The 23032-nt window shown below is 43.4% G+C and overlaps 1 protein-coding gene and 1 pseudogene across 5 annotated transcripts in view; one reads left to right on the top strand and one right to left on the bottom strand.

Annotated features, from left to right (window-relative positions):
- Positions 1-3062, top strand: part of LOC117359013 (putative protein FAM172B) — a 37272-nt gene extending 34210 nt beyond the window's left edge. For 3 of the 5 annotated variants that reach the window (XM_033941083.1, XM_033941080.1, XM_033941084.1), the window contains exon 3: positions 1240-3062. In XM_033941083.1, the coding sequence (XP_033796974.1) occupies positions 1246-2313 (1068 nt within the window). In that variant the 5' untranslated portion in view covers positions 1240-1245 and the 3' untranslated portion in view covers positions 2314-3062. Of the gene's footprint in view, positions 1-1221 lie in introns of all 5 variants that reach the window. The other 2 variants (XM_033941081.1, XM_033941082.1) reach the window with 1 other exon arrangement.
- Positions 3050-23032, bottom strand: part of LOC117359014 — a 59475-nt pseudogene continuing 39492 nt past the window's right edge.

Raw genomic sequence — 23032 nt, 5'->3', positions numbered from 1 at the left:
AGGAGTCCCAGCATACGCGACGGCAGCAGGCAGTTGCTCAGATTTCGGGATCAGGTTGCCCAGTTGCAGTTGCCCAGATTGCGAGTTCGGGTACTAGACTGTGTATTCCTGTAGACCCCCCCCAACGGCCCTCCCGACAATCGCAGCAGAAGGGTACCCAACCCCTCCTGCCGGTCCTCCCAATGGCCTCCCCTAAGATCGCCGGCAGGAGGGTACCCAACCCCTCCTGCTGGACCCCCCCCCCCCCCAACGCACCCTCCCACCCCGGAACCCCCTTAGTCTTACTTTCCAAGTTGGACCGGACAGCTCCTCGCTCGTCTGGCCAGCAGGCCTGCCTCCGTCCAAATGAGGCGTGCCCGCCCCTCCCCTCCCCTGCCTAACCCACAGGATCCTAGGGCCTGATTGGTCTAGGCACCTAAAGCCACTCCCGCTATAGGAGGGGCCTTAGGTGCTTGGGCCAATCAGGCCCTAGGATCCTGTGGGTTAGGCAGGGGAGGGGAGGGGCGGGCACGCCTCATTTGGACGGAGGCAGGCCTGCTGGCCAGACGAGCGAGGAGCTGTCCGGTCCAACTTGGAAAGTAAGACTAAGGGGGGTTCGGGATGGCGGGGTTTGTTGGGGGAGGGTCCGGCAGGAGGGGTTGGGCACCCTCCTATCAGTGATCATAGGGGGGCTGTTGGGGAGCTGGCAGGAGGGGTTGGATATCCTCCTGCCACGATCGTTGGGGAGGGTTGGTTCTGTCGGCATGAAGGGCTGAGCACCTTCCTGCCGGCGATCGTCGGGGGGGAGGGGGCGGGTTCTATTGGCAGGAAGGGTTGATCTGACAAATGCAAGTTGGATCGAGAGTAAATGCGGCAACGTGCGAGTTGGATCGAAAGTTGGAGGAGACAGACAACATGGCGGAGACATCTAACACCCGGTCACGAACACGGTGAAACACAGGTAAATAGCGGTTCCTAGAAGGGGGGACATTGGCCTGCGGGGACAAATCTATTCACCGTTTTTGCGGGCGGTGAAAGGATTTGTCCCCGCATCTGCGGCGATTTGCTAATGAGGTCACCATAACCCGGAGCCAAACCGCAGCCACGCAGCGGTTCGCTGCGGGGATCGCTCCCCGTGTCATTCTCTACTAAGGATCTTAGGTAGACCATAAATAGTAAGGGGGGTATAATGTAGAGTAATTATGTCAGTTATTTTATTCAATGATTTAACAACACATTCAGTATTCTTTTAACTTACAGTTGCCAATGGCGTGGTTAGTGAGCTGTGGGAAATCTGATGGTGCAAAGTGTCTGGAAGAATTTAAATACTATTTTAATAAAGAAGGAGAACTAAGGCATATGGATACCAATGAACCCTTTGTCTTTAACTATTACAAAAATGAACCTGAGAGAAATCACAAGCGCTATCAGGTGTTGGGACACATGATTACACAGTATGTGTATGAACTGCTGGAAAAGGAATGTGATCTGCAGAAAGTACACATCCCACTGGATGCTCAAAGCGATGAACCTCAGAGCTGCTTTTTCATGAGTAAAGAAGCTTTAACCAATCCCTTAAGCCTCATTATTCTTTTGCAAGACTATGGGGTTGTTCGAGCTGGTCAGTGGGTGCAGAAAACCATCATCCATCATGGCCTGGACCGAGGAACTCAAATACCATTCATTAAAATAGCCAAGAAAGAATATGGTGGTGTCATTGTATTGAATCCCAATGACAACTTTATTGAAATGAAAGTAGAAGAGCCTGAATTGACCCTTATAAAAAAAGAGTCCTCATTATCTACTGAAAATGATCAAGATACTACAGTGTGCAGTAAGCGGTTGATCCCCAAAAGATGCTGTAGTACTGCTGAAGAACACACTATTTATGTGTGGGACCACTTTATCAGTAAAAGTTTAACTAAGAAAATAGCTTTTATCACCCATGGCTATGGTGGCTTGACCTTTGTTGATCTGCTAATGCGGAGGAAGGAAGTGATGAGCAAAGTGTTTGCTGTTGCATTCATAGACTCCAAACACAACACCCAGCATCAAGTTGGGAATGATGCAGAGGTACAGGATTGGATTCAAAAGCACTGCAGGAGTTGGATCCTCTCTTCTAAACCCTTAGACAGGCCCACAGGCTCTGTGTTGAGGATGGATTGTCCCCGAGTCTCTGCTGGCACTGAAAACCATGAACTGGCACCTTCCCTTAGCCTCCAGCCCATCTTCAGATTTCTTAGTAGGTCATCAGAACCCAAAACAAATGCAGTAACCTCAAGGACAAGAATGGTGACTAGAAGTACTGTCCGAAATAAAAACCCTACCAAATGAATGAGAACATTATTTTGGAAATTTGTTGTTGACATGGTGACTCACAAACCTTTTTTTTTTTTTTTACTTTTCTATGTCATTCTCAAGAGGAAGATTGTATCTTCGGACTGATGATTATAAGCATGAGTTTGTGAAAATATGAATGTCCTTCGTCCTTTCTATAAAATATTGTTTTTTATGACTGAAAGTGACAGAGTGAGTGTTTGCATTACAGAATTATAAAGTATATGCTTTTCACCTTATAGTGGCATTTAACCCTTGACCTATTGCAGGTACTTTGTTGTATCACTATATCATAGATTTAGATTTCCTGCTACTCTCACTTCTCCATAGAACCTCTGTGTAGCTATTATAAATAAAAAATAAGCAGATGTCATGTTTTGTACTAATGGGACTTCTGTATTTAAGGGAGAGCCTTAAAGAATGGCAGTAAAGATGCAGCTCAGCAAGGTGGGTGACACTTCCTTCTTTTTGTACCACTTGATCACTGTATAATGGTTGTAAAATACCCACAATTTTAAGCTGTTAGCAGAATCTTAGCTCATGTTAGCCCAGCAAATAAATGTACTATAATCAATTTAATTTGAAATAAAATTTTTAAAATATATTTATTATATTCCAATACTTAACACACTGAACAACAAGGTGTTTCCTGCAGCCCACTTACCAAATATTTTAAGGCACCAAAACCAAATTACTAATTCAATGTATCTTAATAACCAAGTCCAATTTTCACTTTACCAGAAGGTATGAAATTAGTATACCTAACAAAGAAAAAATAATTTACTCTCTGAAAGTGATAGTCAAGCCTTTTGCCAAATAATCCAACTGCTAAAATTTGACTGTTTGAACCAGATGGTTGCAGATACAACGAGCAGAGTGCAAACAGTCCATCTCTGTACTGAAAGAATCAGCTTACTGCACAAGTCCAACATCATCATAGCTGTTAAATTCCTTGATAGAGAAGATCATACTTAGGAATGTTCTTAGGATTGATAGGACTTTGCACAATAAGCTTACCATGCATTGCTCCACGATAAATCACAATTAAGTCTATAAAGTCTTGCTTTGTTTTGAAATTTCCCACAAACTTTGTATGATCTGAAGACCTAGAGAACATCAACAATAAAAAGGTTCCCTCATTAGCACAATTCCATGAAAAAAATGACAGGTTTACATGCATTCTTTATTAATTCCCAACCCTGTCCTAGGGATCCATAGCCAGTCAAATTTTCAGGATATCCAAAATGAGTATACAGGGAATGTACAAGAGCAATGTTAGGAAATTCTACTTTACGGAGAGGGTGGTGGATGCCTGGAATGCGCTCCCGAGAGAGGTGGTGGAGAAGAAAACAGTGGCGGAGTTCAAAGAAGCGTGGGATGAACACAGTGGATCTAGAATCAGAAAATAATATTAAATATTGAACTAAGACCAGTACTGGGCAGACTTGCACGGTCTGTATATGGCCATTTGGGGGAGGATGGGCTGGAGAGGGCTTCAATGGCTGGGAGGGTGTAGATGGGCTGGAGTAGGTTTTGACGGAGATTTCGGCAGTTAGAACCCAAGCATAGTACTGGGTAGAGCTTTGGATTCTTGCCCAGAAATAGCTAAGAAGAAAAAAAATTTAAATTGAATCAGGTTGGGCAGACTGGATGGACCATTCGGGTCTTTATCTGCCATCATCTACTACGTTACTGTGTTACTATGCATGCATTGGAGTCTCCATTTGGCTCAAAATCGATGGACCCCTTAGACTGTTCTACCCCTGTATTATGCCAGTTTTCTGCTGGTTGGTCAGCCAAGGAGCATTCGTATTTCGTATGCTGCAGTTCACATAAGGGAAGGGTGGGGGAGCCTTGGGTTTATCCTCGTTTGAGCCCTATAGTGCTGGGGAACCACAGGGGGGGGTCAACTGGTAGGGAGAAAATCCCTCCCAGAGTCCTCAAAATAGTGAAGGTGTGAAACACAAGTGAACGGACCCTGCGGAGCCCGAGGTCCTGCAGGGGTCCTAGGGGCCTCCTGTTCAAGAATTTACTCCAGAATTTATGAATATTCTGTGTCAAGCTTGTTTGATGAGCCCAGGGTGCACTGGTATCCAGACCAGGGAAAGGTGCCTCTTCAGGAGGTCTCTCCTCCACACAGTCCAGCTCCCAGCCTATGTGACCAAGCAGAGCAGGTCTGGGATGATTGGAGATCAGACTCGATGCCTTTATTGTCCCAGGGCTCAGCTTCCTTCCTAGAGGATTTTGGTTCCCTGTCATGGACCAGGAGTCAAGAGGCGATTTGTTGCTCTTGACCAGGGAGACAATTCATTGGTGCAGAGACTGTTCAGGTCGACTACCATTCCACATGTCATTATAGATACACTCAGGGAGTTGAAGTTGGACCCTCAGCGGCCATATACTTCACAGTACACTGTCATGCATGGCACAAATGCTCAGACCACCTTTTTTCATTCGCTTCCGGAAATCACTTTACTGGTCACTAAATAATGGGAGCCTCCCAAAGGCTCCTTAAAGGTAGTCAAAACTATGTCAGACTTTAGCCTCTGGCTATGGATCTTCAGCAGCTGTTTAGTCAGTCAAAAGGTGGCTCAGGTAATGAAATGTACCTTCCTCCGTAGTGAGGGAGGAGTGATGTTAAAGGATGCTGTGGCTCGCAAGGTGGACATGTTGTTTAAGAGGCAATTTGAAGCGCTAACCTCATTTGTGGCATGTGCTTGCAATACCAAGTTACGGTGAAGTCCATCCGGGTAGGAGGATGCCTGCCACCGGTGCTGGAGGATGTGGATTATGTGGCATATGCTCTTTATGACATCAGAGTCATGAGCTGGGTGTTGGCATATCCAATTTCTGCTAAACAAGAATAAAAGATAAAAAGGTGAGGCCCAAATGGAAACAACCACAGCGTACAATATCCTCACTCTTTGGATTCAAAAATAGGTTAGCAATACGAGCTTCAAAGTCATCAAGATTCAGACAACCAAAGTATATGCCTGCCTTTGGCTCATCTCATTGCCTCCTGATATGATATAACTTGTCTATTTGCTTCTGTATTATTCAACAAAAAAATAAAGACTAGTTGACAACAGGCAGTCTTTTACTTATTGCTTTAACGTTAGAGACAATGCATTAAAGCGATAAGTAAAATAATTCCTGTTGTCAATTAGTCTTTATTTTTTTTTGACTTTGAAGCTCCTATTGCTATCCTATTCTTGAATCCAAAGAGTGAGGATATTGTACGCTGTGGTTATATCCAGTGTCTGCCCACCGCATGCTCTGGATCAGACAGTGGGTGGGTGATTCAGCCTCCAAAGCCACCCTAAGCAGGCTATCCTTGAAAGGGCAAATGCTATTTGGTAAGGGCCTCGACATTATGGCCAGTGTGGCAGATTGCTGCCCCAAATCTCTGCCCAATAGGAGACCTTGCCAACCCGCTGGGGAAGGCAGAGGTAGTTTTCATTCCTCATAACTTTCCCACCACGTCTATGCCAGTTCCTCCACTCAGAGATCTTATCAGGGTCAAGACAGTGGTTTGGCAACTCTAGACCCCAGCAACCCTCAGAGTCTCAAGTCAGCACAGCCTCCAAGAAATCACAATGATGCCAGGTCAGCTGCCACACTCTCAAACATTGGTGGAGACTGTATGCATTCTGGAGAGAGTGGGAAATAATTTCCTTGTACTTCTGGGTTCTAGGTAGAGTTTTATCACCCTCCTTCAGATCTGTTTATCGACTCTCCAGCCAACCAGCTGGAAAAGGAGGTCAGGATTCAAGTGATGGTGCAAAGACTATTAGACATTCAAGCTATAGAACCAGTTCTTGAAGAGGACTCGGGCTGTGGCAGATACTCCATATACTTCATAGTGTCCAAGAAAGGTACCGAAGATTGAAGACTGATCCTAGATCTAAAAGCTGTAAATGCCAGCCAAGCAGCAACGACCACCTTCTGGCTTGCTTCAACCTTGAGGTGTGCATCCTTAGTAAGGTCACCCTCTTTGAGGCAAGCCACGACACCGATGGTACCAGTAGATAAGCCAGAGTTACCGGTGCTTTCCTTCTGGGTACAGTTCGATGCACTGTTCTGAAGGGACTTGGGTGATGCCTGTAAACAGCTAACTCCAGTATCAACTCCCTCAGTACCGGTTCAACCTAAGTACAGGGCTACCAGATCTTACGGTACCGCAGCTGGCTTCTCCGGAGTGACATCGACAGGCCATGTCTAGGTATTGATCCTCTCACCACCGGTCTAGTTCTTCAATGGCAATCCAATGAGCATCATTCTTCCTCGGATTCTTCAAAGCTAAAACATCACTCCCTCACGTTATTCGAAGAGAACGACAGCTTTGCATCATACATCTTTCTAGCATCGGACCGGTACTGGTCTCAAAGTAAACATCAATCTTTTCAGTGCATTTCTTCATTGAGGCCTTCATCTCTCTTGGGCTTACAATCTGATTCAATTCAGGTCTTTCTCTGAGTCTACAACAAAGTTTCCACTCAACTGTCCACCAACAGCTAAATCTTCTGAAAGACTTTTTGTCACTATGTTTATTATGCAGTTGCACAAAGAGCTACCACTCGACCTAGAAGCTGATTCTGTCTCCAGTGCTGAATACTTGGAGGTCTTGGATTGTGATCAACCTCTTAAAAGAGCTTCTCTGCTGTTTCTCTTTCTCAGCCTCTTCCTCAAACTCTCGGACTCGGCTCCAACTGTATTATCCCCTTTGGAAACTAATAACCACATCTGGATTCTAAAGGTCATTCGAGAGGGATATTCTCTTCATCAGAGCTTGGAAATGCCCCTTACTATTACAGGGGCTCCTTGAAACTTTGACTTTGTAGAGACCAGTCACTACAGTTGATTTAAAAAAAAAAAAATTACTCCATCGAAACTCTATGCCATTAGCGTGTGAAAGGTATACTATGGGCACATTTGGCTGTCCCTTGTACCAGTACTCCATATTGGCGATCACAATTTCTGTATCTCCTGCTATGTGAAGCATTTTGTTCAGAAATTGCCTTCTTGTGCGGGATACCTTCCTTATCAACGTCTACAGGAATTTCATTACATCTCTTTATCCTTTCCCCTATCTAGAATGTATCGGGCTGGATCCATTTATCCATGGTCTAAAGGAGGAATCTAACATGGGTATAGAGTCTGTAAAGTTAGATTCCTCCACATGGTATTCAGCAAGCAACTTGACATGCATCAAACGACTTGCGACTACTTCAGTATTCCACCATTGGGCATAGTACCCGTAAGGTGGCTCTTTCCTGTTGTTTCTATACAATTATATATGAAATGGCGTGATATAACAGGAGTTTACAAGCCTGTAAGTTAGATTCCTGCTATATTAGAACCTTCCACTGTTTTATTCTCAAAGCAGGATCAACTAGGTGTTCTTTTCTTACAACATGTCTTCCACTGTTCCATCAATGTTTATACAGTACCTTTTAGAAGACATCCATTTGCTTTAAGTTTTTTTCCCTACATCTGTTCCTTAATGAACATTTGCTACACTTTTATTCCATCGTCTGGAGGTTGGGAGTGGCTGTAGGGGAGGAGGAGGCCACTACATAAAAAATAAAAAAAACTTTTTTGAGAATGACTTTCTCTTCACTTAATCATTATGCCTCCAGACCTCCAAGAGAGTCTCTTTTTAAGTCGACTTCTTTGGAGGATGGTACTTCTTCTCAAAGAAGAGTCTTCACCTCTACAGAGGAACCAGTGTTTTTACTTCTGGTATTTCCTCATTCCAAAAGGGAAGGGAGGTCTACAGTCAATTTTAGTCCTCAGGAGCCTGAAATGACTTTCTCGTCACTTAATCATTTTGCCTCTAGATCTCAAAGAGAGTCTCTCTTTAAGTTGACTTCTTCGGGGGATGGTGCTTCTTCTCAAAGAAGAGTTATCCCAGGACAAGCAGTATGGACCACTTTAAAAATGCTGTTCAAGTAGGCTGGAGACTTGAACATCAAGGCCAAAAGAATTGCCAGAACGGATTCTCTTTCCCACTTGATTGGGCTAGAGACTCCGTTCTGTGAATTCAAATAACAGATGAGGAAAAGTCATGTAAAAACAAATGTTTTATTGACAGAGCTCCCTTAGTCTGGGAAGAGCAAGCCCTCAAAATTTCAGTGCTTTTCAAAGAGAGAAAACAAGGCAAACAGATTTATACCCTATGTGACATCATTTGTAATAATTATCATGCTTTAGAATGACACAGTGATCACATGACTTCCTTTCCAAAAATGCCTTACGTCAATGTTAACATTAAAAGTCCATTCTGTTAAGTTTTCACTTTTCTTCCTAAATCACCCTTGATCTTTGACCTCTCCATATTATCAATCATGTCTGTAAAAGCCCTACTTCCTGCAGACACATCTTAACTTCTGTATGACCTTCAAATTAGTATTGTATTTTCTAATCTATAAGAAACAGATTCTCTGTAAAACACCCAAATTTCCTGTTCCTCTGAGAACCTTATCCCCATGGATGTATGTGAAGAATGGTGCATATATCTATGTCTCTTAAGAGTCACAAAATCAACCTTCTGAACTTCCTAGCATTAGCTGAAATGTAGAATCTGCAATTTAGACAATCTGTGAGCTAGCTAAATCTATTTATTACAAGGCCTCAAGGCTGAGTTTCCAATGCAATGTGAAGATATTGTATTTTAATTTATTCACGTAATTTTGATTCATTCACAATCTCAGTTTTCATATCATCGGTGACAACTGTCACACCTGTAAATTCCAGGAATCTTCAACAGTGCATCACCACTTTAAGTCTTTAGAAAGTTCACAATAACCTGCACTGCGCATGCACGAGTGCCTTCCCGCCCGATGTAAGTTGCGAGATCTGTCAGTTTTTTCATTTCCGCAAAGCTAAGAAGACACATTTAACGATCGTTTAACTTTTCTTGCCTTCCCGCTCTCGCAGCTTTCTGACTTTTTGTCAGTTTTTTCCTCTTTTTTTCTTTACTGTTGATTTATTAAAAAAAAGAAAAAAAAGCAATCTCTTTTTTAAACAATTAAATTCGTCTTCGTTTGACTCGGTGGGGCCTACTTGTTCACTTCAGCCTCCAACCTTAATTTTCCTCGGCTGTTGTATCCCCTCCATGACAGAGTTTAATCAAGGGAAGCTGTGCTCCAGCTTCTTTAATTTTTTTATTTGAAGCCACTGCACCGTCTTCAATTTTATTGCTTTCAAAAAAAAAAAAAACCCACCAAAAAACGGTGAGAAAAAAGAAGTAGAGGAACAGGATCTTCATCTTTTCTTCACCAACGGACTTTCTCATCCTGTTTTTTGCCTTCCCCGCACTGGAGGGGTGGGGTCGAAGTTTTGACGTCAAAGGTTCCAGAAATTGTGAGGGGAAAGCATAGAATGTAAAAGGGAGAACAGAGCTGAAGTGAATGCTCCGTGAACTTGCAGGCCTTGAGCATGTGCAGATGCTCAAGGCCCAGCAAGAAGAGGCGGCCGATCTTCGGCACCGGCACCAACGCGCAGGACATGCCAGTGCCCAGATGACAGTAAGCAGCGGCGGGGAGGGGGGTGCACAATCACGGCGGGGGGGTGCACAATCGCGGCCGAGGGGTACCCGATTGTGGGGGGGAGGGTGCCCGATTGTGGGGGGGCACTCGTAAATTGAGCTATGCTCGGTTTCTGAGGCGCCGATTTTGCGAATGTTTTGCTCGTCTTGCAAAACACTCGCAAACTGGTGCACTCTTAAACCGAGGTACCACTGTAAATAGAATGCTATATGTGAGATATTAAATAAAAGTCAGTATTCTATAAAGATGCATGCATAAATTTTTAAGAGCACATCTGAAAAGGGACATTCGCTTCAAACGTATTCAGTATTATAGAATTATTGGCACTAACTGGCTTGATATTCAGTTAAATTGCATGTGCAAATTGGGCTTGCACCCAAAATTTGTGTATGCAGTTTTGAACGCCATTTATAGAATGGGGGGGGAAGAATATCTTCATTGTAAATTTTAACATGGCTTAAAATGTTTGGAACTAATTCCAGAAAAGAATGGGTAAGAATATTCTCCTCAGTTCAACTACCTTCTTTTTTTTTCTGTATGAAGGTCAACCAACTTAAGTAGTTTCCTTTAGTTAAGAGCTGATAAACTAATCTTTTCCTGGCTATTGAAAGAAGTGAGCAAGTAGGGAAAATAGTTGAGGTGCCAAGCACGGGTAGAGGGAAGTGGATCACACCACCCTTTTCAGCCAGTCTATGGGCAAGCAACTTTTGCCCAGAGAGCTGTTTTGTCCACTGATTGCTCTGCTGCCTCCTACAGTTAGTTCCAAAGCAGGCAAGCACCTTTCTAGAACAGATTTGAAGCAGGGGTACAGGGAACTCCCTGACAAGTCTGTTATGTTCTGAAATTTTAACAAACATGTTAACTATTGAACAATGGCAAAACAATCATGTCAAATAGAAACATTAATGGAGCTCAGACAATACCCCCAAAGTATCCCAGCAATAGACTACAATTCATACACTTATGGTCTGACTGGCATCCAACTTGTGGGTTTGAATAAGAACATTCTGAGTGAGATAGTAGGTAGGCGCAGGAAATAAATGACAGGGTGGGGTCCAGAATGACACACCTATTTACTAGAAAAGATATTAGCAAAGTAAGAACCTAATCATTTTTTCTAGTGCAATAGATGTGTCATTCTGGACAAGCAGGATGTGCATAAGCAGTCTCAGAAATCTAGGGTGGGACCACTGCGTTAGCATGTAACACTGAGGACCCAAAGGCAGAGTCCTTCCTTGCTGCCACATCCACTCTGTAAAACTTGACAAATATATGTAGAGTGAACCAAGTCAGTGTCCCACAAATTTCCTCAGGTGAGAGTGCCCTAGCTTTAGCTCATGATGAAGCCACACTTCTAATCGAATGCACCTTTACGGAAACAGGGGACTGTTTTCTATAAACAATGTATGCTGACAAAATGGCCCTATGAATTAATCTGGAAATTGTGTCCTTGGAAGTCAGTGCACCGCACCTAGGTGGATTTGAGAGCACAACAAGATGATCAGATAGCCTGAACTTGGTGAACCCGAGATATCAGAGAAACACCCTCATAACATCCAACTTCTTTAGAATCCGGTCCTTTCTCTTGAAATGCTGGCAATCTGACTTCTTGATTGACATTGAATGCCAAAACCACCTTCGGTAGGAAGGAAGAAACAGTGCGCAAAGAGACTACAGCTTCAGTGAATTTAAGGAAAGGCTCTTTGTAAGAAAACAGCCTGCAACGCTGAGACCCATCTTGCTGAGGTAATAGCCCTCAGAAAAACCGTTTTGAAGATCAGGTCCATCAAGGATGCTTCCCTCAGAGGTTCGAATGGAGCCTGGTTAAGATCCCAAGAATGGAAAGGAGGTTTTACCGGAGGTCTGCTATGCAGTACTCCTTTTAGAAATCTGGCTATGTCCGGAAGAGATGCCAGCAGAGATCTGTGGTCTTGAGCCCTAAACAAGACAATCCTACTACTTAGATTGTTAGGGATGCTACTGTAAAGCTACTGTAGGGATTGTTAGGGATGCTACTGTAAAGACCTTTACTTTTGAATGAGCCCTCTCTATACCTGTCTTAATATTAAATCGTGGATGCCAGATGATCACCCACTGTAACATCAGAAACACTTTCCCCATTTGTAAGCACTAAGTCCAGCATGACCCCCATCCCACATGGGTTTCATTACCAACTGCTGGAACAGTTCTCGTTGTAGAGAATCCAGGATCTCCCTACTTCTAGAAGACCCCAATAAACATCTGGCATGTTAAAATCACTTATAGTAAAACTTCCCCTTTTTTAGATATATTCTGAATGTCTTCTATTAAATTTCTGTCAACTTCTTCCTTCTGTGAAGGAGCCCTGTATATCATACCAATGTACATATATTTACCATTCCCTCTTTCCAAATTGATCTTTCTTGCCTGCAGATCCTGCAATTGTGTGGCTTTAATATGTTCTTTCACATATAACGCTACTCCCCTTACTTTTCTTCCTACTCTGTCTTTCCTGAACAGATTATAGCCCAGTATAACTACATCCCAGTCATGGTTCTTTGTGAACCATGTGGCTGTAATCGCCACTATATTCAACTCATCTTCTTCCATCACTGCTAGATCTAGAATTTTGTTTCCTATACTTTGAGCATTAGTATATACTGCTTTGCAAACATTGTCCCCTTTTCCCATCCATGTATATACTTACCTGAGGGCTTATACTCATCCAGTGGCTTGGATCACTCTGCCCCATCACTTTTAGTTTAAAGCTCTCTTCAGTATATTAGCCAGTCTGCATTCTACGACACTTCTTCCCTTCTTTGATAGATGTATACCATCCCTGCTCAGCAGCCCTTGGAAAATCATCCCATGGTCCAGGAAGCCAAAATGCTCTCGATGACACCATCCATATTGCTACGCATTCATCTCCAGGATGTGAGCTTCTCTGCCCTGGCCATTACCCTCAACAGGAAGGATGGATGAGAATACCACATGTACACCTGACTGCTTCACCTTCTCTCCCAGAGCACAAAGTCACTTTTGATATATTTGCAGGCGTACCTGGCAGTATCATTAGTGCCAATCTAGATGAGCAGCATCAGATAATAGTCATCAGACTTGATGAGTCTTGGCAATCTCTCTGTAACATCTTGGATTTCAGCACCAGTTAGACACCATACCTCCTGGGACACCATGTTTGGTCTGCAGATGGACACTTCTGTATCCCTCAGAAAGGAATTGCTAACAACCACTACTTTTTACCACCTAGTGGTCATGAATTCAACAATTTTAGGGGTTTCAAGCTTTGGTTCTTCCTCTCCCTGGGATGCTCTCATCTTCTCTACTTCCAAGGCGGCTGGTGGCATAACAGTACCAATCTTGCAGGGTTCCTTAATCTGAATCCAGCTGTATTCCCTCAGCACATCCTCTTCTTCCCCACTGCTAGAAATCTTTTGACACCTCATGAACCATTTCATTGATGTTCCTTTCATTCTCACGGATACTCTCAGTCTTGCCACCTCCTCTCTCAGTTCCTTTACTTCCTTAATGAAGGATTCAAGCTAAAGACAGCTTGTACATGGAACCACTCCCTCTGCCTGGGCAACATTTTCTGTCTATATAGAGACAGAAGCTGTAACCTGAGCAGCAGCCTTGGTGACACGATGTTTCCCAGTTATAATGTAGTTGTAGAAGTATTCACACCTGTTAAAAAAAAAGAAAGACGAACAGAAAAATCCTACCAAAGCGATGCCCTATTCTTGGTTGGCTGAACAAAAACGCTCTGCCTTGGGGCGGGCGGGTGGGAATTAACCCCAAGGGTCATACCATGGTCTGCACAGTCATTCTGGGGCCACGAGAATAACCTTTCCCTGATAGCTTGCGATCCTGTGGAGGATCCTTCCTATCATGGGCTACAGAGGGAACACATTCAATAGCTTGCTCTGCAGCCATGGCTGGACCAGACTCGTGCTTTTGGGCTTGGATCTTTGACTGAAGAATCTGTCCGCCTACCTGTTTTGTGCTATTGTCATGAGGTCGAACATCAGGTGTCCCCAGCTGTGAGCAATGGTTTGGAAGGCTGACACAGACAGCGTTCACTCGCCCAGATCCAGTGTCTGTTGAGGAAACTGGCTTGAACACTGACCTTCCTCGCTATGTGTGTCGCTGAGAATTCCTAAAGATAAAGTTCTGCCCATCTGAATAGCAAGCGGGCTTCCAGACACAGCTGGGCACTCTTGGAGTCTCCCTGGCAATTGACATAGGGCTTATGTAAAACCAATCAAATGGCTCAAAGTTCTAGCCTGTTGATAAATCACTTTTTCTGGGTAGTCAACCAATGATCTTGAATTGGCTGATGGTTGGAGTAAGCTCCCCAGCCGAAGTGACTGGCATCTGTGTCACTTCGGCTGCTATGTATAGTGGTACGCTCTTGGTTAATGACTGAGGGTGGAAACACCAGTCCATAGTGGCTCAGGCTTCCAGTGTCCAGGGCCAGGATGTATGCAGAGAGCCCGTCTGAGGAGACCAACGTGATAGCAACACACTTTGGAGAGGACACGTGAGCTTTCATCCAGGGAACCACATCTATTGTGGCCACCATGGAACTCAGCACTTGGAAATAGTGTCACGCTGATGAAGCAGGTTTGGCTAGCAAGCTCATTATTTGAAAGCAAAGCTTATGTCTGCATGCCTCTGCAAGATGGACACGGTCATACACCATGTCAAACAAGACACCCAGAAATTCTAGGGACTGAGTCAGAGTCAACTGGCTCTTTTGGAAATTTACTATCCACCCAGGCTGTCCTTTGTCGAATGATGAAGCCCTGATCAGCCAGTTGTCCAAGTATGGATGAACTTGAAAGCCCATCTTTTGCAGGTGGGCCACTACTACCACCATCACCTTGGTGAAAGTATGAAGGGCAGTCGCTAGGCCAAAGGGAAAGGCCAAGAACCAGGTAATATAGTTAATATGGGAATATGCAAATAGGCCTCTGTCAGATTCAGAGAGGCCAGGAATTCCCCTGGAGCCACCGCCACTAGAACAAACTGTCTCCATGCAAAAGCACGGAACCTTAAGCACTGCATTGACATCAGTAAGATCCGTAATGGATCTCCAATTGTCTGAGCCTTTCTTTGGCACGATGAAGTATATGGAGTATCTGCCCAAGCTCAAGTCTTAGGCGGCACAGGTGCTGTGGCCTGAATCTCTAACAACCTTCTCACTGTGGCCTCCACCTGTTGGCTTTTTCTGGTTGCCCTGCTGGGGAGCCCACAAAACAGTCCATTAAGGGCCAGGTGAATTCAAGAGAAAATGCCATACTAGGCAGTGCTGAGTCTTCTGTAGAGGACTCCAGCTTGCGTCTCTTGGATTCCATGGCCTCCATGCCCCTGCGCTTAGGTCAACTGCTATTCCAGGGCCCAGAAAGAAAAATTTTCCAGGGCCCAGAAATGAAAATTGCCCCAACCAATGGGCTTCCTGCCCATTATTTGGCCCTAGAGAGTAAAGGGGAGTCTAATCCAGCTACTCCCATCACCCTTCATGTGATGCATGGCACTTAGCACAAGGATGCTATTCAGGCACTCATTTAATGCAAAACTGACATGAATTAGGGTCAAGAGCCTGAGAATTCCATCTCTGCCAGTTTTGAGGCAAAACGAGGTGATCAGAAGCTTCTGGGCAACTCTGAAAAAATTGGGAAATCCAAGATTGTTGCTGCATTAGCTTTTTGACGCCAAAAAAACACCTCAAACTCGGTAAAATAAAATTTAAAAACTAGTGATTTTAGGATTTTAGAGGAGGGGGATCATCCATCAACCTTCAAAAACACCATTTGCAGACAACCCCCCCACACACACCTGATTCTCCTCATAGGCTATAACAGCCTTACTCACTGTGACCTGTGCTGGCAATGTGCTGCAACCTGCTTCAGCTTAGGGTAGCTGGGAGAAGAAATCACTATCTCAAACAGAACATCCTTCAGTGTTAGATCTTTGGGCTGCCAGTCTGACCGGTGTCTGACTGAGCCTCCAACCCCCACGGATGCATAAAAATGGAGGGGAGGAAAGAGGTGAAATGCAGCTGGCACCCTGCAAGATACTGCTAAGCTCCCTATGGATGCTTGATAGCCTGCGCTCAAACCCCTGCAAGCAGTAGGTGAGCAATGCTATCAGGGGCCTGCCCCGAGCTCCAAAAAGGCTTCTGCAGGCTGGCTAACAGGTACCATAAGGGATTGATCTGTCGGCTTCAGATATCAGTCTGCTTCTCTTCCATGCAGGCAGAGCTGGACCCTCAACTAAGGGAGCTCTCATATGAAGAAATAATGTGAAACAAAATTACCATAGCAATCAGAAATACTCCTTCAGGCTCATGTACAGAAGGAAATAACTGTAGGGGGCAGCAGAGACCTCTATGAAGTAGGAGGGATTCAGAGAAAATCTGGAATGGATTCCTTCTGTAAGACTCGTGAGCACTGGGATATAACCAGCTCGTCCAGAATGACACACCTATTTGAACTAGAATAGGCTGCCTCAGCATGAGCTAGCAGAGGTTCTTGTAAAAATGGAAATACTGTATAAGACAATTGTGCTTGCAATCAAGAAAAAAAATACCAACAAAACAGACAGTTGACAAGGTGACTGCTCCTTACGAGCTCATGCATCAATAAATTGGTTAACCTATAACATGGATAGGCAATTCTATTCCTCGAGTGCCACAGGTAGGTCAGCATTTCAGGATAACCACAGTGAATATGCATGAGATTGTGCATGCAAATTTATTTCATGCATATTCATTGTGGATTTTCTGAAAAGCAGACCTACTGTGGCACTTGAGGATTGGAGTTGCCTATCCCTGGCTTATAAGGTGCAACCTGCTTCTGGTCATTTTCTGCCACACTTGAAAGAGTACAGTATATTTTTAAAAATGTACTGTTATTTTGGTGTTATTGTATCCATATAAGCTTATAGGACAGAAATTTAGTACTATGGACCAGTTTGGAGTATTTTAACTCAGGTAAGTGCCTTTTACTGAGGGCTGAAGAATGTTTTCCCTTGTATATGTCCAGATGTTTCCCATCAACAGACACATGTTTTTACCTTAGCTTTGGCTTCCATTGCCGCCTTCGTTTCAGCTGCCATGGCTTTCTCAAAGGATTCAGGTACCTTCACTCCATTCCTATGTGGTATCACGCATGTTAAGCTGAGGGTAACAGAAGAAAATGAAAGAGCAAAAATCATTTCCAGGACAAAAAGCAGAATGCAAACAAACTTTTACTTGGCAGGTTTCTGGTTCTCACAAAATGTGTAACAAAATACAGAAGAAAGGGTGGAACATGTTAACTTACTACAAAATATTATGTTTCCAGAAATACTGAGATCTGGATTTTTTTTTCAACTTCTAAGAACATAAAAATAGCTTTACTGGGTCAGATCAATGGTCCATCAAGCCCAGAAGCCCATTCTCATGGTAACCAATCCAGGTCACTAGTACCTGGCCAAAACCCAAAGAGTAGCAACATTCCATGCTACCGATCCAGGGCAAGCAGAGGCTTCCCCCATGTCTTAATAACAGACTATGGACTTTTCCTCCAGGAATTTGTCCAAACCTTTCTTAAAACCAGCTACGCTATCTGCTTTTACCACAACCTCTGGCAACATGTTCCAGAGCTTATCTATTCTCTGAGTGAAAAAATATTTCCTCCTATTGGTTTTAAAAGTATTTCCTGCAGTTTCATCGAGTGTCCCCTAGTCTTTGTAATTTTTGATGGAGTAAAAAATCGATCCACTTGTACCTGTTCTACTCCCTTCAGCCTTCTCTTTTCCAAGCTGAAAAGCCCTAACTTTTTTAGTCTTTCCTCATATGAGAGGAATTCCATCCTTTTTATCATCTTGGTCACTCTTCTTTGAACCTTTCTAGTGCCACTATATCTTTCTTGAGATAAGGAGACCAGAATTGAATGCAATACTCCAGGTGAGGTTGCATCATGGAGCGATACAGAAGCATTATAATATCTGTAGCCTTGTTAACCATCCCTTTTTTAATAAATCCTAGCATCTTCGCTTTTTTGGCCGCCGCCACACATTGGGCAGAAGGTTTCATTGTATTGTCTACAATGACACCCAGATCCCTTTCTTGGGCACTAACCCCCAAGGTGGACTCTAGCATCCATTAACTGTGATTTGGGTTATTCTTCCCAATATGCATCACTTCGCATTTGTCCACATTAAATTTCATCTGCCACTTAAATATTAATTCGGAAATATTTTAAAGAAGTATTGGGATTGGCAAACGCAGAGGAATTGCCCTTAACAAATTTATATTATACTAGCTGATGCTCCGGCGTTGCACGGGTATTTAATTATAGCAATAACACTGTAAATGGATTCAAATAAAGATACTTTATAGTGGTGAATGAAAATATTTTTTTACAGCTTTATAAAAAGGACAATATTCAAATTATAATGTGAAATATTTGACAAAATGAATACAATACAACTAACACAAAACTTGATTATAAACAACATTTTTAGTTTCACCTCCAGGAGCAAGAACATATAAATTCTTGGGTGAACCCACCCTTGAGCAAGCAACATAGAGTTGACCATGGGAAAAACAGGGGGATCTTAAATCCACTCCACAGTATGTAATAGTCTGTCCCTATGATTTGTTGATTGTGATAGAGAATGCAAGTCTCACTGGAATTTGCAAGCTCTTAAACTGAAAAGGAAGATGTTTTGCAAGTTTCGTTCAAATCGGGCAAGCCGTTTTTGCGTTGGCAGCTTTTTACAATTTTTCCATTGACATGAATGGGTGAAATCAGATTTTCTGTTTGTAGCTCCGCCCACGTGTGCAGGTGGGCCGCGAGACCCCCAGAACATATCACCCCAGGTATGAGGGATCTGCATACCAAGTTTAGTTCAAATCGGGCAAGCCGTTTTTGCGTTGGCAGCTTTTTACATTTTTGCCATTGACATGAATGGGTGAAATATGATTTTCTGTTTGTAGCTCTGCCCACGTGTGCAGGAGGGCCGCGAGACCCCCAGAACATATCACCCCAGGTAGTGAGGGATCTGCATACCAAGTTTCGTTCAAATCGGGCAAGCCGTTTTAGCGTTGGCAGCTTTTTACAATTTTTCCATTGACATGAATGGGTGAAATCAGATTTTCTGTTTGTAGCTCCGCCCACGTGTGCAGGTGGGCCGCGAGACCCCCAGAACATATCACCCCAGGTAGTGAGGGATCTGCATACCAAGTTTAGTTCAAATCGGGCAAGCCGTTTTTGCGTTGGCAGATTTTTACATTTTTGCCATTGGCATGAATGGGTGAAATCTGATTTTCTGTTTGTAGCTCCGCCCACGTGTGCAGGAGGGCCGCGAGACCCCCAGAACATATCACCCCAGGTAGTGAGGGATCTGCATACCAAGTAGCGTTCAAATCGGGCAAGCCGTTTTTTCGTTGGCAGCTTTTTACATTTTTACCATTGACATGAATGGGTGAAATCTGATTTTCTGTTTGTAGCTCCGCCCACGTGTGCAGGTGGGCCACGAGACCCCCAGAACATATCATCCCAGGTAGTGAGGGATCTGCATACCAAGTAGCGTTCAAATAGGGCAAGCCGTTTTTTCGTTGGCAGCTGTTTATATTTTTGCCATTGACATGAATGGGTGAAATCTGATTTTCAGGTTGTAGCTCCGCCCACGTGTGCAGGTGGGCCGCGAGACCCCCAGAACATATCACCCCAGGTAGTGAGGGATCTGCATACCAAGTTTCGTTCAAATCGGGCAAGACGTTTTTGCGGTGGCAGCGTTTTACATTTTTGCCATTGACATGAATGGGTGAAATCTGATTTTCAGTTTGTAGCTCCGCCCATGTGTGCAGGTGGGCAGCGAGACCCCCAGAACATATCACCCCAGGTAGTGAGGGATCTGCATACCAAGTTTCGTTCAAATCGGGCAAGCCGTTTTTGCGTTGGCAGCTTTTTACATTTTTTCCATTGACATGAATGGGTGAAATCTGATTTTCTGTTTGTAGCTCCGCCCACATGTGCAGGTGTGCCGCGAGACCCCCAGAACATATCATCCCAGGTAGTGAGGGATCTGCATACCAAGTTTCGTTCAAATCGGTCAAGCCGTTTTTGCGTGATCGCGGCACATACACACACACATACATACATACACACATACATACCTCAGATTTTATATATATAGATAGAAGATAGATAGATAGATAGATTCCACAGAGAAAAAAAGAGTCCTTTGGCTATGGGAGTAGAACAGTTGGAGCAAATGGAGTTTGACTTAACGGGTTTTCTAGAAGACTCTCAAGATGTAATCCAAACTAGATCTACTCTTTTAATAACTTGTGTTACAGAGATAGATAAATCCTTAATAATGAAAGCTTATTTTCAGAATAAGCTAATGAAATTTTGTGGAGATAATGTGTTGATTTTTCCAGATGTGGCCCATACCACACAATTGAGGAGAAAAGCTTTTTTAGCTTTGAAACCAAGGGTGTTGGCTTTGGGAGCCACATTTTATTTGAAGTTTCCATGTAAATGCTTAGTTAAATTTAAAGAATGTGAATATGTGTATTGGGACTCTACTCATTTGGAACAATTTTTACAACTTCATGAAACTAGTAAGGCTGATATCTGACTTAGTATTGGAGTTTAATTATGTAAGCACCATAATTTGTTTGCTCTTTTTGATCTTGATTATATAATAGATGTATCTGTTTAATTAAGATATATTCTCCCAATAATGTGGGCTTGAGGAAATGATTTGGATATCTTATGTTTAAACTTTAATTTCTATGTAAAAATCCTTATTTTCTTATTGTTGTAAAATGATAATGATGAAAATTTGAATAAAATAAAAAAATAAAAGGTTTCCTTGCTTCCACTTCTTTGCCTTTTACCAACTTTTTGAACCAATCCGGCCAGAAGCATCAGACCCTGCAGGATGCTTTGAATGTTTCACATTTTATCTATTTGATTAATCATCTTTCAAAATATCAAACAAGGTGGTGTAACATAATACTAGATTAGGTTCTTCTTTCTGTTAATACACATAGAAGTCTATACTCTAGGTGAATAACCTCTGGTCATGAACTATTGCAGAAGGATGTCAATCACATCTCTCGGCTCCTCCTCCTTTACCAGTGGAGTATAGTGCCCTCTTCAGTTTTACCAAAGCAATTGATATCCACTGTAACAGATGAATGCAGAAGGAGGGACACCGGGAACTTCCCCAAAACAATAGTACATTTCTGTTCTGCTCTGTAACTCATGAAAAAGAACAATAGTTAGCATGAACTAATAACATAGATATACCAATGAACCACCCTGTTGTGTGCAACAAATACATATGGAGCTCAAGAACTCAACAAACATATTGCTTTATTAGTCATATATGATTACTGTACTTCCAACTGATAGAAGAAAAACTCCAGTTCTGGATTATAGATTTATCCAAGGCAGAAAGTAGGCACATTGAAAACTGACAGGACAGGTAGTACAGACTATTGTGTCTATTAACAGAAAGAAGATTATCCAGGTAAGAACCTAATCTTCCATTTTGTTACATAAACATAGGAGTCTGTACTTTAGATGATATACCAAAGCAGTGGCAGATGCCTGGGTGGGACAGATGAGCCTGCCCGCTAAACCGAGGACCCAAAAGTCACGTAATCCGAGCCACCACGTCCAGTCTGTAGAATCTGGTAAAGATATGGAGAGTAGACTAGCTGCTCTACAGATCTTTTTGGGTGGCACTGTCATGGTTTCCACCCAGGAAGCCACCATACTTCTAGTTGAATGAGCTTTGAGAGAAATAAGTGGCTCTATGCCATAGGCAACGTATGTCGACGAGATTGCCATACAAATCCATCTGGCAATAGATGCCTTGGAAGCTGGTCTGCCTCATCTTGACATGCTGGTTAGAACAAAAGATGATAAAGACCACTAGTAGAACAAAAGATGGTCAGAAAGATGAAATGTCAATGGTCCATTCCAAATTGTGGAGCAAAACTCTCTGTACATCCAGTCTCTGCAATACTTTAGTTTCTTTAGCCGAACCTGTAGACTGAAACACAGGTAGACGGACATCTTGGTTGATGTGAAAGGCCAAAACAACCTGCAATTCCAAAACCCTTCTTGCTGAATACCACCAGAAACACTGTCTTCACTGTGAGATCCAGCCTCTTGAGTGGGCTCATATGGAGGCTTAAAAAGTCCCTTCAGGACGATGTTAAGATTCCACTTTGAAAAAGGCTGGCATAACGGAGGCTGCAATATGAGTGCCCCCTTCAAAAATTGGGTCACATCTGGATAAGATGCCAGTGAAACCTTTCCCACTCAGGCACGAGAGGCCTGTCACCTGCACCTTGAGAGATGCAACTGCCAGGCCTTTCTCTAGTTCAGCCTACAGAAAGTCAAGAATCATCAAAACTGGAGCCTTGAAAGGTTCCACATCATCTTTGGTGCACCAGAGCTGAAAAGCCTTACAGGCTTTAGCATAGGCTTCAACAGTCGAAGGCTTTTCACCTTGGAGAGTAGAAATGACTACCTTCAAATATCCTCTGCATATTAAGGCAAAGTGCTCAATACCGTAAGACCAAAGCAATATAGGTTCTCCATTTGGATTGGACCCTGACTGTGTAGCCCCGTATGAACCAGTAGCTTGATGAATCTGTCTTGTTGAAACCATACTAGATCCACATACCATGGCCGATGAGGCAACCCTGTGCTTCGTCTCTTCGGCTGTAGAAGTGAATCACCTTCATATTTTTGACTGAAGCTATCAAATCCATCATTGCCCAATGAAATCAAACACTCTTCAAGACAGCAATCATTCTCCCAGGTCTAACGTGTGTCTGCTGAGAAAGTTGGCCTGCATGTTGCGGAGAATGCTTGAAGGTGAGCTTTCGCCCACCTGAACAACATCTGAGTCTCCAAATGTAACAAAACACACTTGTTGCCTCTTTTTCTGTTTACATATGCTACTGCAATGGCATTGTCCGAGATCACTCTGAATGTCTTGCCTTCCCGATCTTTCTCCAGCGACCTTAAGGCTAGTCAAATGACTCACAGTTCCATATGATTTATGGACTATTTTCTCCAACGGAGAGACCATTGGTCCTGTACTAGACACCTGATGCAATGAGCCTCCCAGCCTGACAGGTTGGCATT

Source organism: Geotrypetes seraphini, chromosome 4 (genome assembly GCF_902459505.1).
Source record: "Geotrypetes seraphini chromosome 4, aGeoSer1.1, whole genome shotgun sequence".
Classification (NCBI taxonomy): domain Eukaryota; kingdom Metazoa; phylum Chordata; class Amphibia; order Gymnophiona; family Dermophiidae; genus Geotrypetes; species Geotrypetes seraphini.
This window is presented reverse-complemented; position numbering and strand designations above follow the sequence as displayed.